Source organism: Equus przewalskii, chromosome 30 (assembly GCF_037783145.1).
Source record: "Equus przewalskii isolate Varuska chromosome 30, EquPr2, whole genome shotgun sequence".
Classification (NCBI taxonomy): domain Eukaryota; kingdom Metazoa; phylum Chordata; class Mammalia; order Perissodactyla; family Equidae; genus Equus; species Equus przewalskii.
In genome coordinates this window covers 19,041,626-19,058,304 of record NC_091860.1, presented here as the reverse complement: position 1 = coordinate 19,058,304, position 16,679 = coordinate 19,041,626, and the positions used below count along the sequence as shown (strand labels likewise).

The 16,679-nt window shown below is 41.5% G+C and overlaps 2 protein-coding genes across 3 annotated transcripts in view; both read left to right on the top strand.

Moving 5' to 3' along the window:
* Positions 1 to 199: 199 nt before the first annotated feature.
* The window catches only part of MSANTD7 (Myb/SANT DNA binding domain containing 7), a 27,640-nt gene continuing 11,160 nt past the window's right edge, over positions 200 to 16,679 (top strand). Inside the window, exons 1-10 of one of the 2 annotated variants that reach the window (XM_070601220.1) lie at positions 200 to 369; positions 1,836 to 1,916; positions 1,993 to 2,075; positions 3,121 to 4,855; positions 5,643 to 10,782; positions 10,911 to 11,016; positions 12,072 to 12,162; positions 13,081 to 13,185; positions 14,236 to 14,397; positions 15,704 to 15,859. In XM_070601220.1, coding sequence (XP_070457321.1) covers positions 4,294 to 4,855; positions 5,643 to 6,166 — 1,086 coding nt within the window. In that variant the 5' untranslated portion in view covers positions 200 to 369; positions 1,836 to 1,916; positions 1,993 to 2,075; positions 3,121 to 4,293 and the 3' untranslated portion in view covers positions 6,167 to 10,782; positions 10,911 to 11,016; positions 12,072 to 12,162; ... (1 more) ...; positions 14,236 to 14,397; positions 15,704 to 15,859. The remainder of the gene's footprint in view (positions 370 to 1,835; positions 1,917 to 1,992; positions 2,076 to 3,120; positions 4,856 to 5,642; positions 10,783 to 10,910; positions 11,017 to 12,071; positions 12,163 to 13,080; positions 13,186 to 14,235; positions 14,398 to 15,703; positions 15,860 to 16,679) is intronic. The other variant, XM_070601219.1, reaches the window with a different exon arrangement.
* The window catches only part of HSPA14 (heat shock protein family A (Hsp70) member 14), a 30,059-nt gene continuing 13,589 nt past the window's right edge, over positions 210 to 16,679 (top strand). Inside the window, exons 1-9 of the mRNA XM_008529124.2 lie at positions 210 to 369; positions 1,836 to 1,916; positions 1,993 to 2,075; positions 10,734 to 10,782; positions 10,911 to 11,016; positions 12,072 to 12,162; positions 13,081 to 13,185; positions 14,236 to 14,397; positions 15,704 to 15,859. Coding sequence (XP_008527346.1) covers positions 313 to 369; positions 1,836 to 1,916; positions 1,993 to 2,075; positions 10,734 to 10,782; positions 10,911 to 11,016; positions 12,072 to 12,162; positions 13,081 to 13,185; positions 14,236 to 14,397; positions 15,704 to 15,859 — 890 coding nt within the window. The 5' untranslated portion in view covers positions 210 to 312. The remainder of the gene's footprint in view (positions 370 to 1,835; positions 1,917 to 1,992; positions 2,076 to 10,733; positions 10,783 to 10,910; positions 11,017 to 12,071; positions 12,163 to 13,080; positions 13,186 to 14,235; positions 14,398 to 15,703; positions 15,860 to 16,679) is intronic.

The following is a 16,679-nucleotide window of genomic DNA, read 5'->3' as shown; positions in this document are numbered from 1 at the left end:
GGCAAAGAACGGGGTGGGGCGAAGGAGCCCCTTCCTGTCCCTCCCCGACTGGCGCGTGCGCTCTATCGCATGCGCCGTGACGCTCCAGCGGGGCGGAGAGAGACGCACTAAAGCTATTCGCCCACTGCTCGAGGGGGAAGGCGGGACCTTCACGCTGATTGGTGGCGACGCGAGAGGCCGCGGCGGACGGCCCGCACGCAGGGGCGGGCGGGAACGTGAAGTCTCCGCGGTGCCTGATGGGGCTGTTCCGAAGCCGGGAGCTGGTGCTGCTGGGCACCCGCTCGCTCCGGCTGCCGCCGTCTCTGCCGCCTCATGGCGGCCATCGGAGTTCACCTAGGCTGCACCTCAGCCTGCGTGGCCGTCTATAAGGTGAGGGAGTGGGGGCTGGCTACGGGCCTAATGTCGGCCACCCGTTCTCTGGGGGCGGCGCCCAGTCCTTTGGTCACCTACGGGGTTGTGGACGCGTGTGGCCGACCTAGGGACGTCGCGCGGAGAGGCGTCACTGCGGGGAATTTTCGAGGCGAAGGGCCTGGCGGACCTGGCCTCATACCCCGCAGCTCCTCCGGAAAGCCTACTGCGCTTTGGCGGAAAGTGGGGACGACGCAAGTGCGCGGCGCCCGGGGGCTGCAGGGCCGCAGGAGGCCGGGAGGGTCTGCGGGACGCCGTGGCCGCAGGAAGCCGGCAGGGTCTGAGGGACGAGGTGGCCGCAGGAGGCCGGGAGGGTCTGGGGGACGCCGTGGCCGCGGGAGGCCGGGAGGGTCTGGGGGACGGCAGGACCGCGGGAGGCCGGGAGGGTCTGGGGGACGGCAGGGCCGCGGGAGGCCGGGAGGGTCTGGGGGACGCGGTGGCCGCGGGAGGCCGGGAGGGTCTGGGGGACGCGGTGGCCGCAGGAGGCCGGGAGGGTCTGGGGGACGACGTGGCCGCGGGAGGCCGGGAGGGTCTGGGGGACACGGTGGCCGCGGGAGGCCGGGAGGGTCTGGGGGACGGCAGGGCCGCGGGAGGCCGGGAGGGTCTGGGGGACGCCGTGGCCGCGGGAGGCCGGCCGGGTCTGGGGGACGGCAGGGCCGCGGGAGGCCGGCCGGGTCTGGGGGACGCGGTGGCCGTAGGAGGCCGGGAGGGTCTGGGGGACGCGGTGGCCGCGGGAGGCCGGGAGGGTCTGGGGGACGCGGTGGCCGCGGGAGGCCGGGAGGGTCTGGGGGACGCGGTGGCCGCAGGAGGCCGGGAGGGTCTGGGGGACGCCGTGGCCGCAGGAGGCCGGGAGGTTTCTGGACGTTTGGCAGGAATGGGCGGGCCGCCGCGCTCTGGAACTGTAGCTGTTGGGCCTGTGAAGCGGGTGAAGCGAGTTGATGCTACGTGCTCCACTGACTTGGCCTTTGTGGAGGTGAGAGAGCTTCACTAGGAGTTGGAACAGTAATAATGAACTCCTGATACTAGTCTCGCGTTTAAATGTCGCGTGATTTCTAAGGAACAGCCGAAGGGATTAGTGCTCCATCATATGTAGAAAAGGGAAGAAATACGTGTTTGTATAAGGTAAGGAGGAGAAGTAGGGTGATGTAATGAGATGTTGTTATATATAGAAAGGTGGTTGGTTATTCTGTTTGTTCCAGTTATTGGCTATACAGAGCAGACTGAAAAAATGAGGCAGATGGTCCTTAAATGTTGGCCTTATATAAACTCTAGGAAATAAATAATGGCCGTTAAATCTACAAATTTAAAGTATTGATATAGTGATTTTTCTTTCTGCATATATGGCACTGGCCTACACATGTCTGAATATGTCTAATGAAACCATATATTTCATTTCTGAAGAACTAATGTAGTGTATTTTTCTCCAGGATGGCCGGGCTGATGTGGTTGCAAATGATGCAGGTGACCGAGTTACCCCAGCTGTTGTTGCTTACTCAGAAAATGAAGAGGTACTCCTATTCCTCTTACTTTTGTTCTTTGAAAAAGTAAAAATTAGATGCATTGTAACATCTTGCTCTTTTTCAGGTTGTTGGATTGGCAGCAAAGCAAAGTAGAATAAGAAATATTTCAAATACAGTAATGAAAGTAAAGCAGATCCTTGGCAGAAGGTATGGAATAAAATAATGCTTTTACATATGGTAATAAAATGTGTTTATACGTTCTAAGCATAATGTGAAATGAGACTAGAAACTCCAGTTTGTTTTTTCATCGTTTTTATGACGGAGTCGTTTCAGAGAGTACCCAGTAGGCTGTTTCTTGTGATGATTAGTGCTGAGTCTTCCAGGGGTGGGATTCACTCAGACACTTGTTTTTTGCTGACTGGTCTGTTAGTATTGATAAATGCCGATGTTCATTTAGTTTTTATAATTTGTGTCATTCACAGATGGTAATTTGGAACTCTGCACATTTTTATATTAGTTTCTTAGAGAGCTTGAAAGATTTTGTGGGAATTTGAAGATTTCTTTGCACTGTTGTTGAGTTTTGCAGAATATATTGCAATTGGTCATAATTTATGTAGAAGCTTATGTAGAAGCTATCGATTTTCTTCCTCAAGCCCTTTTGTGACACTTTCTGGGAACTACCTTTTCCAGTTGGCTTACAAATTTAATCATTAGAGAAACAGCTTAATTAACATCTTAAGAATCAGGTTAATCATTTGTTGTAACTTTAATTAAAAGATTAAAGAGTCTTACTTCCCCAGACTTCTGTCTCCTCAAATTATAGATTACCATAATAATTAGGGGTTTCCGTTTTCACTGGAGTAGTAATACTTGATAGAGTATTTTTGTATTTTCAAAGTGCTTTTACATCTATTTATATAATCCTCTCAAATCCCTTAAGATTGGTAGGTCAGGTTTTATCCCTCCCTGTTTATAGATGAGAAAAACAAGACACATAGAAGTTGTGGTGTTCCTGAATTAGTGAGGGGGTGAACTAGATGGGACCCCAATTCAGGACCTCTCACCCTCAGCCCCAGGTTCTTTCCTTTCTGCTTTGTTAGTTGAGAATTTAAGTAGAAATTCCTTGGTGTTGATTTTAGGATTTGGAGATTATAGATTAAATTGAATATTTATTTCTTTTATACGTACAGATATTTTTTATTGTCCCTTACCTGTGTTTAGTTAAACTGAACTTATCTATTTTTTTCCTTAGGATATCTATGCATTAAGCCACAAACTGTAGTATTTTGGAAAGAATTCAGACTTTTGTGATGTTAAATGTACTCCCATATCCATTTACCTGTTGACAGAATTTAGTATTGAGCATATTGGAAATAAAGCAGTTGGTGTCAAATTTTCAAATTATAAACTGAAAAAAAACAGGGAATTGTAGATAGTTTTGGAAGCTAGATTCACTGTAAGCAGCCAACAATATATATTTTTCAATTACATTTTTTATTTTGAGATCATTGTAGATTTACATACTGTTGTAAGAAATAATACAGAGAGATCCAGCGTATTACTGAATTTACCACTTTCTCCAAATGGTAACATCTTGCAAAACTATAGTACAGTATCACCGCCAGGTTACTGACATTGACACAATCAAGATACAGGATGCTTCCATACATCTATCCCCTGCTTGCTGTTTTAGGGCAGATGGCTGGAGTAATGATGTGGTTGTCTTCTGCCATACTATGCAGAAAGCTTTGTATTAGCAGGAAAACTTAAGCTCTCTTTTCTGGCCCTGAAAGTTGCCTTTTGACAAAGGAATGCACTGGTGACAGTCAGGTGCTAATACATAGCCACAGCGTGCTACTTGGGCCAAGGCTGTTAAAGCATGAGCACCATTCAGACGTCCTGCTACACCATGGTCCTGCATGCACTTCTCCAGAGTGAGCTGCCTCATGGTCCAGGTATTTCCCTCCTCGGTCTGTCTTCTTAGTAGACAGTGGTGATTTTTACAGATCCACAGTTGTACCAGGTCTCAGCCTTGGAAGCATTCTGCCCTTTGTGGAGGAGCCAGTCCCCTTGTTATCAGTCAGTAAGGCTCTTTTAGCCCCTGGTCCGGTACCCATCTTGGGTCAACTCGCAAAGTTGGGCTTTCTCAGTCTTGGCATCCTACCTGTTTGCCACCTACTTACAGGTAGCACCACTTAACTTGCTGCCACAATTATCCTTCCACCCTGCCTGTAACTCTCATTCCCCTGTGGCCTTCCAGCCAGAAATTCGGTCCTTGGCCCTGGCTTCTCAGCAATTAGCCCTGAGAGGGAAGAATCGACTGGCTCCTGGAAATACACTGAGCACACAGAGCTTCCCCACACCTTCAGATTTGCACCTTGCTGCCCAGGAGCTTCCTTCAGCTAGCCTTCCTTCCCAGTCCACTATGGCCAGTTCCAATAGCAGTGCGGGCATCCGGTGGTCCAGACAGGAGACACGAACTCTTCTCTCCATACTAGGCGAGGCGGAGTATATTCAGCGCCTCCAGACTGTGCATCATAATGCAGATGTCTATCAGGCTGTGTCTAAGCGAATGCAGCAGGAAGGCTTCCGCCGCACCGAACGTCAGTGCCGCTCCAAGTTTAAAGTTCTGAAGGCATTGTATTTAAAGGCATATGTTGCCCATGCCACAAGTATGAGTGATCCACCACACTGTCCATTTTATGATACATTGGATCAGCTTCTCCGAAATCAGATAGTGACTGACCCAGACAACTTAATGGAGGATGCTGCTTGGGCCAAGCACTGTGATCAGAACTTAGTGGCCTCTGACACCCCAGGGGAAGAGGGAACCAGCATTCTGAGAGCAAAAAGGACTCAGGCAGCACATCATCAGCCTATCTTGAAAACAGTTAAGGATTCAGATGAGGATTGCCAGCTGAGAATCAGTGACCAGATGCGAGAAACCAGTGACGTTGAGGACTCCTGGGATGAATCCTCGGGTGCAGGTAACTCCCAAGCATGTGAAGGATTGGGGTCCCCGAGTCTCTTGATTCTAAACAGCAGTGTACGTTTGGTGTTCTCTTCAGCATTGTCCCTGTTTCTGCTCGCTGCCCTCTTTTATTCCTTTTTTAACCTAATGATAAGCTAAAGGGCTGCAGCTTTTTAAAAGCTGTGACCCTATGTATGTAAGGTATTAGAACTTTTTTTTTTTTTAAAGATTGGCACTTGAGCTAACATTTGTTGCCAGTCCTTTTTTTCCCCCTGGTTTTTCTCCCAAAATCCCCCCAGTAGATAGTTGTGTATTTTTTTAGTTGTGGGTCCTACTAGTTGTGGCATGTGGGACGCCGCCTCAACGTGGCCTGACGAGTGGTGCCATGTCCGCACCAAGGATCCGAACCAGCGAAACCTGGGCTGCCAAAGCAGAGTGCGCCAAGTTGACCCTTCGGCCACGGGGCCGGCCCCTAGAACTTTTTAAACGTAGAGGTAGTACTCTTTAGAATCAAACTAGTTTTGGCATTATTTATAATGGGTACTTAGGAATTTGTGGATATAGAGTGGGTTGGATAGCTACATAGAAAGGGATTCAGGAAAGCAAGGAGGAGGTTTTAGCAGTAAGATTGCAATGGGCCAAAATGTCCAGACTAAGGAAATGAATTCCACCCAGTCCCTTGTGTAAAGAGGCCTTTCTAGGAACTACCATAGTTTTGTAATTGTCTTTCAACTCTGCTGCTGGCTGCAAGCATTCCCTTAGCAGGAATGTCCTCTTTGCAACATTGTTGCTTTGTTTTTCAGGGTGCTCTCAAGGGACTCCCAGCTACAGCAGCTCCCACCACCTTTTCAGAGGTGCAGTTACTCCCTGTCAGAGCAGCCCCATGACCAGACTGGGTGTGTCCGGTGAGCCCAGTCCCTGCACCAGCACCAGCCGAAACACTCCTGGGGTGGCCTTCACACAGCGACCTCCAGTCTCCTCCTCCAGAGTTCCTTTTGTTTCTGGTGAGGACAGGCCTTTGACCAGTGAGCCCCCTCCAAGGTGGGCAAGGCGAAGAAGGCGGTCAGTGGCCAGGACTATTGCAGCTGAGTTGGCAGAAAACAGGAGATTGGCACGAGAACTTTCCAAGCGTGAGGAAGAAAAATTGGACAGGCTGATTGCTATTGGTGAGGAGGCCAGTGCTCAGCAAGATACGGCCAACGAGCTCCGCAGGGATGCCGTGATCGCAGTCAGACGCTTGGCGACAGCAGTGGAAGAGGCCACCGGTGCTTTTCAGCTAGGGCTTGAAAAATTGCTTCAGAGGTTAATTTCGAATACCAAAAGTTAGAAACTGATTACAAAAGGGTGTGTTTCCTAAACTGATAGAAGCCCAGTTCCAACATCTTTCTTCTGGTACCCTGGCTTCTTTTCCATCTCCTCAGGAAAAAAAGAATGGACTAACCATTAATATGCAGAGTGGTAGGAATATATATGCTAGTTCCTTTTCCCGAGCTTCTCCACTGATTGGAAGACCTTTCAGATATGTAAGAGGTTGCCTAAAAGAAAATAGATGGAGCCAAGTCCAGACAGCTAGTTAGCTGTGGCTTTGTCAGTAATGTGAGGCAATTTAGTTTACCTCTCTACACCAGTTTCCTCATCTGTCAAATGGGGGCTAGATAGTAACTCCTGACCTGCCTACCTCACAGGGTTGTTGTGAGGATGAAGTGACTAGTAGATGTGAAAGGGTTTAAAAGTTTAAAAGCACTATACACACGTAAGTTATTAATCATATGACCTTGGCCAAGGTGAGGCTAGGGTGAGGCACTTTAGTTGACAAGATATAGAATTACGGTTGTATACATGACCTCATTGCTTGAATCTTTACTAGCTTACCTTGACTACTTCCTGGACTTTAAGATCTTCATTTTTTAAATCCCTCTATAGCTTATTAGACTAATAGAGACACAACGTGTATTTGTACCTTTATCTCGTACTTTCACTGCTCTGTCTATGACATACCTACTAGTAAGCACTCAGTAGTCAAACCGTCTTTCCATTCTACTAGTTCTTAGTCTCTTATCACTATAACAATATCGTTCAGAACTGACAGGGAGCCACAATCCTGTGTTATGGTTCATATTGGTAATCTTTGATTTAATGAGATATTGGCTGTTTATAAAATATTAAATGTAAGTAAATTCTTTGCATTCCGTATTATTTGAGTCCCTTTATATGCATAATTATATATCTTGAAGTTTGGGTTGCATTTGAACGTTGTGGAAACAATTTGGATTCTATCAGTTTCCCAAATGCTTTTAGCTCATTTCGTTCTTTTCTGTTAGACTTTTTTCTGTCTAGTATGTTACAGAAGGCAAGCCCTAGAAAACTTTCCTGCTAGGAAACTTTGCAAAGTCACTTTTTGTCACATGGTGTACCTTGTTAATGGCACATAGTGGAAGAGAACAGCTTTGGGAACAACTGAGAGTGGTGTGGATAAAGACTGCCTGCAACAGATGACTCCTATTGGGCACAAGCCCTCAACAAATACTGCCCTTTGGCCCCCAAAACACCCATACTTCCTTTGGGAGATGAAGGTGTTGAGCCATATTTCCAATTTACTGTAGAAGGGAAGCCATTACTGGCCATCATTAAACTAACTTAAGGATTTTAGGGTTTATTCAGTACTTTCAGGAAATATAAATAGGAACCTTTGAATTTAAAAAGATTTCTTTCAATCTAGAGGCTGAAAAAGAAAAGAATTAAGTGTGGGCATGTTGGGAGAAGTTCTGTTTATATTTTGCAGGCTTGGGTGCTTACCAAAATGCTGGAAATACGAATAGGTAGAGAAATAGTCAAAACAACAGTGGGAACACGGAAGCGTGAACAGCTGGCAAGCAAGCAAGCTACTCCTGATGAGTGGGTGATGGATGTAGATGGCAGCTGGTGTGGCAGATACACTGGAATCTGGTTAGAACTTCTGGGTTCTAATCTTGTCACAGTTTTGTTACATTAAGCAAATCACTTACCCTTTTTGTGTGTCAATTCCTTTATCTCTAAAGTGAGAGATTTGCGCTAGGTGACTTTTATTACGCTCCAGTTCTAAAAAAATTATGTGATGTAGCATAACAAAAAAAAGCAAAATGAAACTTAAATTGTAATATTTTCAGTCATAGTAGCATATTAATGTATGTTTGAAATTCTGGTAACAACTGTATTTTAAGGAAATATTCTATGGATTGATATTTATTAATATACTTATGGACTTCTGTCAGCACCACACCAGACATAGATTCCTTGCTTTAAAGGAGCACATACTAAGGCTTGAAATGGAGATTTTAAGCCTTTCTCAAGGCTTAAATGCATTTTCTCAAGTTGTTTTAGGTCATTATATGGAGGGATATGTGTTAGTCATAACCAGATAACGCTAAAGTAGATAGGTGGGCTTTCTGGAAGAACAGGGAAGTACTTGAAGGAGAGATAGGCCTGTACTATATTAATCTATTAATGGTAGCCAAGTACCTAGGCAGGGATTTATTTAAGATAAGAGAAGTGCTAAAGAAGAGAAGTGGAGTTAAACTTTGGAGATAGCATTGTGAAGATCCAGTGGGTGAAGTAACCTTAATGTGGGAATAAAACTAAAGGGAAAGGTTTTAAAGAAATAAATAGAAAAATAGGCAAAATATTGTAATAAGAGGAGGCTGTATGAAAGACAAGCCCAGAAGTCCTGCCTGAAGTCTAGGCCCAGCCATTCCTGCCTGTCCATCCTCAGGCAGGTCATTTCAGCATTCTGTAACTCAGGTTCCTCACCTATAAAGTGGGAAACTAATAACTATGCTACCTACCTCACAGGACTGTTGTGAGTGTCAAATAAACAGATGCTTGTAAAAATGCTTTCAGACGTGGAAGGCACCATAATGTGACAGAAGTGGGGAGAAGACCCTGTGGCACATGAGTGCTGGTGTATGCCAGGTCCGAGGGCCTGCTGACTGTGCAGGAGACATTTAAAGAGGGAGGAGGAGGAGTAGAAAATGGCATTGCTAATAAAGGTTGTGGTACAATGGTAGGATTAACGCTCAGCCTCCTGAAGACTGGGACATAAATGAGGTGTTCTGTATACCTACGTGCCACCACCCTTTCTTTTCCTGTTAAGTAATTTAATCCTGGTGTGGACAAATAAAGTTTTTACTTGTATGTAGTTGTGGGTCAGTCCGCTACTTTCTGGCGATATCCGGGATCATTTGTCGTCACCTCCATTCTCTGTTTTCTCCTTTTCTGCTAGCTAATCTTAGGGTCTTTCCTGTAGATGGCCCCAAGAGCTATGTGTGCTTTCTGTCCTCATCTCAGAGAGGCCCTCTGCATGGCAGTTGAGAAATAATTTTCCATTTCTAAGAGTTCTGTAAATTCCATAAGATACCTTTTCATGGCAAATGATCTTGTCTGAGTGGAAGATAACTTCCACATGATAGCATAAATTATCCTGGTTGACTAAAGTTCTATTCTAAGTAAAGCAGAACCAGTGAGTGTCACGTTGAAATTACAATATTGGTGCAAAAAAAATTACTATGGGCACACTTAATCTTTTTTTCTTACTTATAAAATGTCCAGAATGTAGTCTAAATACTGCGTTTAGGAAAAGGGAGGAAGGGGGCGTTTATTGGAAAGAATACTAAACTTTGTTTAAAGGAAGCATATTCCAGTCAGTTCTGCCATTAATTAGCCATGTGACTTTGGGCAAGCTACTTACCTATTTCCTTTCTATCAATTTGTAGGTGATAGAGAAGGAAGTGTGAGGAATCTGCAAGTATTCCAGACAGAGTTCTAAGCCCAATTAGTCCATCTTAAACCCCTTTTGTCTTATTACTTATACAGTTTAGGGTTCTCAGATGTTCAGTAACCCTTCAGCAATTAGCCGCTATTAATTTTCATCTCTTACTAAACATTTAAGACTGGTCTCTGAACAGAATAGCCACAGCCCCTTGGAAGAAGAGTTTAGCAAAGGCCTACTTCATCTTAATTTCTAGGTGAAATTAAGCCAAGGATGAAAGACTTTTATCCCTGCTTAAGGGGCAAAAGAACTTTAGTTATTTCCCATCTTACTGCAGGGCAGTCTGGTAAAGTGTAAACAACGCTAGCCTGATAGAGAAGATCTGGGATCAGGTACTGATTCTGCCCCTCATTAACTTGTAAATCATTGACCCTCTGAACCTGTTACCTGTAAAATAATACCTGCCAAGCTAACCCCACTTAAGAATTGTGAAGGTCAAATAAGGTAATAGATGTGAAAACATTTTGCAGTCTGCATAAGTTGGTATTACTACTTTGAACAACGTAACACCCATTGTTTTAATTTTTTTATTGCCATACACATTAGTCCTACTTTGTGCAGGACATTATAGATCTATCTACCTGTAGTACTCTGCACCTTTCCGAAGATAACATGCATACTGCTCAGTCTTTGGTTTTGTGTTGATTCATGTTCAGAAGCCAAGTAACAAAGATGGTGTTAGGTATTATTTGCCCTGACTTTGCGATCTTATCTCCTTTTGTCCTTTTCATATCAGTGGTTGGGTTTTCAGGATCACGGATGTGAGAGTATATGAGAGGAAATCATTGCTATTAGGAGAAATCACCCTCAAATGTGTAGCATCTGTTAATAGCAAGATCAGAAGTAAAAGCTATTCATTTTCAAATGTGGAGATTAATACTTTAATAGAATTACCATAACTATTGTAAATACTGCATCCATTTAATCCTATTGTCTGTAATACTTCAAGATCTCTTAATATTAAGCCACTTAATGATTTGGTTTATATTTTTATATTTGTTCAGTGGTATTGAAAAATATAGTCTTCTTTAACCTTTATGTATCAACAATACTGATTTTAATACTTAACTGTCTCTGTCTTTATGGACAGCTCTGATGATCCACAGGCTCAGAAATACATCATGGAAAGTAAATGTTTAGTGAGTATGATTCTATTATTATTTCTCTGTTTCACAGAGTAATTTCCATGATCATAACCTATTATATTGACTTGAAATTTTATATTTTTATTAAAATTATTACTTATTTAACACAATTTCCTTTATAGGTCATTGAAAAAAATGGGAAATTACGATATGAAATAGATACTGGAGAAGAAACAAAATTTGTTAACCCAGAAGATGTTGCCAGACTGATATTTAGTAAAATGAAAGGTATTGAGCAAAAGAGAAGATCTTTTAGAATTTGACCTTAAAAAAAAGTTAGAGATATTTTTTTTACCTTGGGAGAAGCAAGGTGATGAGCAGATGGGCAGTTTAGGAGACCTAAACATTAACTGGCATGTGACCTTGGTTAAATGGCTTACCCTTGCCAACTTCGGTTTTCCTAGAAGTAATGTAAGTGGATTGAGTCAGATTAGCATTTTCAAAACTTCTTAAGATGAAGTGAGGGGCCGGCCTAGTGGCATAGCAGTTAAGTTCATGTGTTCTGCTTCGGCAGCCTGGGGTTCACCAGCCCGGATCCCGGGTGCGGACATGGCACCGCTTGTCAAGCCATGCTGTGGTAGGGGTCCCACATATAAAGTAGAGGAAGATGGGCATGGATGTTAGCTCAGGGCCAGTCTTCCTCAGCAAAAAAGAGGTGGCTTGGTGACAGATGTTAGCTCAGGGCTAATCTTCCTCCAAAAAAAAAAAAGTGGCCAAATAAGCTTGGTGAAGAGTGAATGTTGAATGTCTCTTTTCAAGGTTGACAGTGCTCTTTCAACAGTTATTTAGGCAGATTAAGTAGTTCTGGTTTGTCACCATTTTGGATGAAGACTCGAAGTTAAGTGGCATGCTGTGGAACAGTTTGGGAAATTCTGGAGTAGGTTATTTATAAGGCTCCCTTCAGCTCTGGAATTGTGTTGTGAACTTGTGGGACGGGCGGCAGCCTTTTAATGTGTTGAACTAAGATTATGCCGTTTCGTCTTCACACTGACACGTTAGAAGCTCATCCTCGATGGAACCAGTCTAATTTGGGAGATGGTTGAAACTTTGAAGCCTAAGAGCTAGGCTCTTTGGAAAGTACCTAGTTCCACGTCCACAAACTAGCAAAACCACAAAAAGCACTGCGTGATTTAAGAGAGCAAGAGAAGAAAATCAGTGGGGTGGGGCAAGAATTAGAGAGTCTTTATAGTGAGAAGATCTTTGGCTCAAATTAATAAACCTCAGAAAGTATGACTTGACTTTTTGTGTCATCAGAATTTGTTTTTGTATTTTTTCCTATACAGAAACAGCACATTCTGTCTTGGGCTCAGATGCAAATGATGTAGTTATTACTGTTCCCTTTGATTTTGGAGAAAAGCAAAAAAACGCTCTTGGGTAAGTATAATATGGGGTTTATCTTCTTTGCTTAGTTAAAGGAAATACAAATTTCATAATATCACTATATAGTAAAAGGTAAAATTGTATTTGAAAATAGCTTAGGCAATAAAATTGTATTTGTAAATACATGTCTATATTTAAATATATAGATAGTATGGTAAAAAGTATGGTAACGATCATTAATATTTCCTATCTTTTACGAAATGCCAAGAGAACATGAAATTAGATGTACCGTAGTTGTTTTGATTGGAAGTGTTTTTAATTACAAAGTTAAGCTGATGTTTATGAATCACTGTACCTTAGTTTCATGTAATTAAGGTTTATGTGGGAATTATATAAAAATAGGCAATTTTAGAAAGTATTTGAGATTATTTCTTCACCTTAGATCTTAACATCTGATCAAAAAGTTGGATTTAGTTTTTATAGGTCACTATGCAAATGTAGTTGATGAGCCTGCAGATAGAGTTCCATGTGGGACTTTGGAGAGCATCTAAGTTGCATCTAGAGCAGAGGATTACTTTATTTACTTGAACTTGTGGGATGTTAAAATCTGTGACGCTAAATTAAAGAAATTGGAAAATTCCAAAATGTATTTTTAATTTGTCTTAATCTCTTTCTAAAGTGAGTAAGCTTGGGCATTTTTAAGAGCTTTCTTTTCCTTATTCAGTAGAAATACATATTAATTTCTTTGTCAAGAAAATAAGCTCTGAACTTTATTATTTTAAGTAAAAAATGATCTACTCTTACAGTTACTTCCATTTCTTGTGTTCTGTTATCTTCTAAAGGTCATTATCCTTCATGTTTTACTTGTGAAATCTTATTTGCTACTGCATGAAATCTTTAGCAGAGCATTTCTAAAAATTTAGACTTGAACCTATTGTGATATTAAATTCATTGAAAGCAAATTGTCCACAGGGAAGCAGCCAGAGCTGCTGGGTTTAATGTTTTGCGGTTAATCCATGAACCATCTGCAGCTCTTCTGGCTTATGGAATTGGACAAGACTCCCCCACTGGAAAAAGGTAAAACCGTATTTGCAGCTTTAAGTTTTCCAGTGCAGAAAACATTTTAAATTATAGCAGTTCTGTCAATAGGGATTGTTACATAATGCAGTCGCTCCAAGCCTTTCTGGATGAAAAGACAGCGACACTCTCCCCTAGAATTTTTCAAATAGATGAGAAAGATATCCTAGGAAGACAGAGAAGGGACATAACAGAAGGGAAGACTGAGCTTTCCTGCCCTTCTCTTATCATCCATGTTTTGTCCCTTTATTGGAGGAAGATTTGAAATTTATAAGCCCATCCAAGTTCCAACTCAGGCCAGGGCACTGTTAATTTTACTACCAATTCCAGTTGTTAAACATATTTAGAAATAGTACTTTTATATACATTTGTATTGGCAGGAGATGGGGGAAATCCAGCATGGGGATTTAAGATGTCTTTTGATAATGAAATAGGAAGACATACTCCAATTTAGTTGTCAAACTTTTCTTAACAGACCTGACACATGCAACGTTAGAGAGATGAATTCAGATGTGCTAGTTTTCCCTAATTGCTTCATCTGCTTCATATCTCACAGAGTAAAGAAAATAATATGTATAAATCACTAGGAAATTATTTTTAGATAAATGTAGAATATCAGAAATTAGGAATTTGATACATAGGAAATTAGCTGCTATTTTTGCTTATTTTATTTTTATAGATGTGTTATTGCAGTAGTAATTTTGACAATAAGAAGACAAAATTTCTGTACTTAATTATCTTACAATTCACTGTAATCACAAATCTCTTCTTTATTTACTTTGGATAGTTAGTGTTTGAACTCCAGTTACTCAGAAGAATCCAATTTTACCAGCACAACCAAGTGAAAAAGGACTGTGACTTAGAATCAGAGGATGTGGGTTCTAGGCCTGATTCCTCGCTAGGTGATGACTGTGGACAACTTAGTTGGCTCATGGGAGATTGTCACTTTCCTCATTTGTGATCTAAAGAGATTAAACTGTGACTGCTAGGGTCCGACCTAGCTTTAAAATGTTTTAATTCTCTTGTCACTCATGTTATCTTTCTTTAAAGCAATATTTTGGTGTTTAAACTTGGAGGAACATCCTTATCTATCAGTGTCATGGAAGTTAACAGTGGAATCTATCGTGTTCTTTCAACAAACACTGACGATAACATTGGAGGTACACATTTCACAGAAACCTTAGCGCAGTATCTAGCTTCCGAGTTTCAGCGGTGAGTATTAAGGGACTTGATCATATATTTTGATTGAAGTGTCTCTTCAAATTTTTTTTCCTAATTTATTTTAAATTGCCCTGCTTCAAACGACGATGTGTTATTTTCAGTGCACTGGATATTTTTGTGTCTAGAGTTCTAATGTCCTATCCAGGTAGTTTTGAGGAAGAGGAGCCCAAGTGGCCCAGTGCAGTGTGCTTGGATTTTTCACTTGCTATCAGGGACCACCAGACACTGAACTGTGTGGACTTGCATTTCAAGTTCAATTTCTTAATTCTTCAGGTGCAGTCCTTATGTGTAGATAAAGGAGGGTGCAGGCAGTGAGGCCTCACTACCTTCTGAACAGTTTTTAAAAGTTTAGATCTGAGAAGGATTACCTTGTGTTAGAGCCACATTCCAGGGAATTAATGTCTTATGAAGTGTTTATTTAATTACTAATCTACTGCTGCAAGGAATACTTTAGTTTTGTTACTGGATGTAATTATTCCATTTCAAAATTCAAAATGGAATTTGAATTCCATTCAAAATCCTGTTTGGCACATCAAGAGTCAAATAGGTAAAGGTTATGTTTTGAACATTGTTGCTCTAAAAAGAAGTAGCTGAAACTATTTTCATAAGTTTGAATAAACTGACTGGGTTAAAAAGTATTGAAAAAGTGATAATTTCTCACTTGAATAAAGACATATTGCTTTTTATTATAAAGGTGTTTCAAGTCAGGTCAGGCATTGTTAATTTTACTAACAATTCCGATTATTAAACATGTCTAGAAATAGTCATTAATCACTGCTTAGAAAGCAGTTTTAACAATTAACTCATCTTGGAGATAAAGGAACTATAATTTTACATATTTTTTATGCATCAAATGTCTTTGAAGAAGCACTTTTAGGTTTTTTGGTTTTTTGAATGCTGGACAGATGATTTTGTACCGTTTTAAACAATGATCGTGCTGCGATTGTAAAGGGTGAGATATGAAACCTGACCCAGTTACGTAGATCTCCTTCAGCCTCCACTTGTCTCCTCTGCAAAAAGGTGACTGCTGCTCTGCTTTCTTCAAAGTACATTCTATTCTTACAGTTACATGGTGCAGCAATTCCAACTATTAAGTATATTGGTTATTCATTTTTCTTGAGGATACCCTTCTTTTAATTGCAGAGAATTTTCTTTAGAAGTTTTGGAGATTTGAAGCCAGACACTAAAACCTGGTATTAATAATTGATTCATGAGCTTATTATTACCCAGATATTAGCTATAATAAATTCTAAATGACCTAGTAATTTTTAAACTTCAAAGACTGTTTTTAATTTAGATCCTTCAAACATGACGTGAGAGGAAATGCCCGAGCCATGATGAAATTGATGAACAGTGCTGACATTGCAAAGCACTCTCTGTCAACCTTGGGGAGTGCCAATTGTTTCCTTGACTCATTATATGAAGGTCAAGATTTTGACTGCAATGTGTCCAGGTAAAACTAAAGTTCAGAAAACTTAAAAAAAAATTCCAAGTGCCTTCATATTTAGGTGTGATTTTCTCACTTTTGGTTTTTTTTTTGTTCATTTGAGATTATTAGCCATCTATAAAAGGAGAGCTTTCCTGTCTTTACTTCTGGAGTACAGTTTTGTCAGCTGTTCCCAGTTACATCTATTTTGATGATATCACCTGTGATTGTGATATGGTTTTGATGACATCAGTTGTGACTGCTTGCCCTGTTATTTAACAGCTACAAATAGCAGTGTGTGAAAAAGGCATGCTAGAGTTTTTAAAGAAGAGTGAGAGCAGACTTGAAGTTTGAGATTTTCAGATTTCTCTTACTCAATTGCAGTCCCACCTGTATAGTCCTAGTTCGGTGTTGCTACAATTCAATGTGGGGCTTGCACATGTTTCAGTGGTTGCTTCCCGTAATTTAATAGTTAACATTGCATGGCACGCTGTAGTCTAAGTATTGCTATGTAGTAACTCATGAAATCTCATAACAACCCAGTGAGGTAAGTACTGTTGTTGTTTCCCTTATTTTACACATGGGGAAGCTGAAACACAGAGAGGTTTCATTACTTGCCCAAGGTTACACAGCTAGGAAGTGATGGGCCTGGGATTCAAACCCAGCCAGTTTGACTCCAGAGTTCATACTCTGTAACTGTCACACCATACTGAAGATTGATATCTGTCTTGGTTTTGTTTGCTCTGTCATCCATTGTCAACATTTTACATTTTCGTAGCTTTTATGACGTTTAGTAAACTCAGGTTTAATGTGCATAAAATTGTTTTTAATGCCTGTACCTTTTACG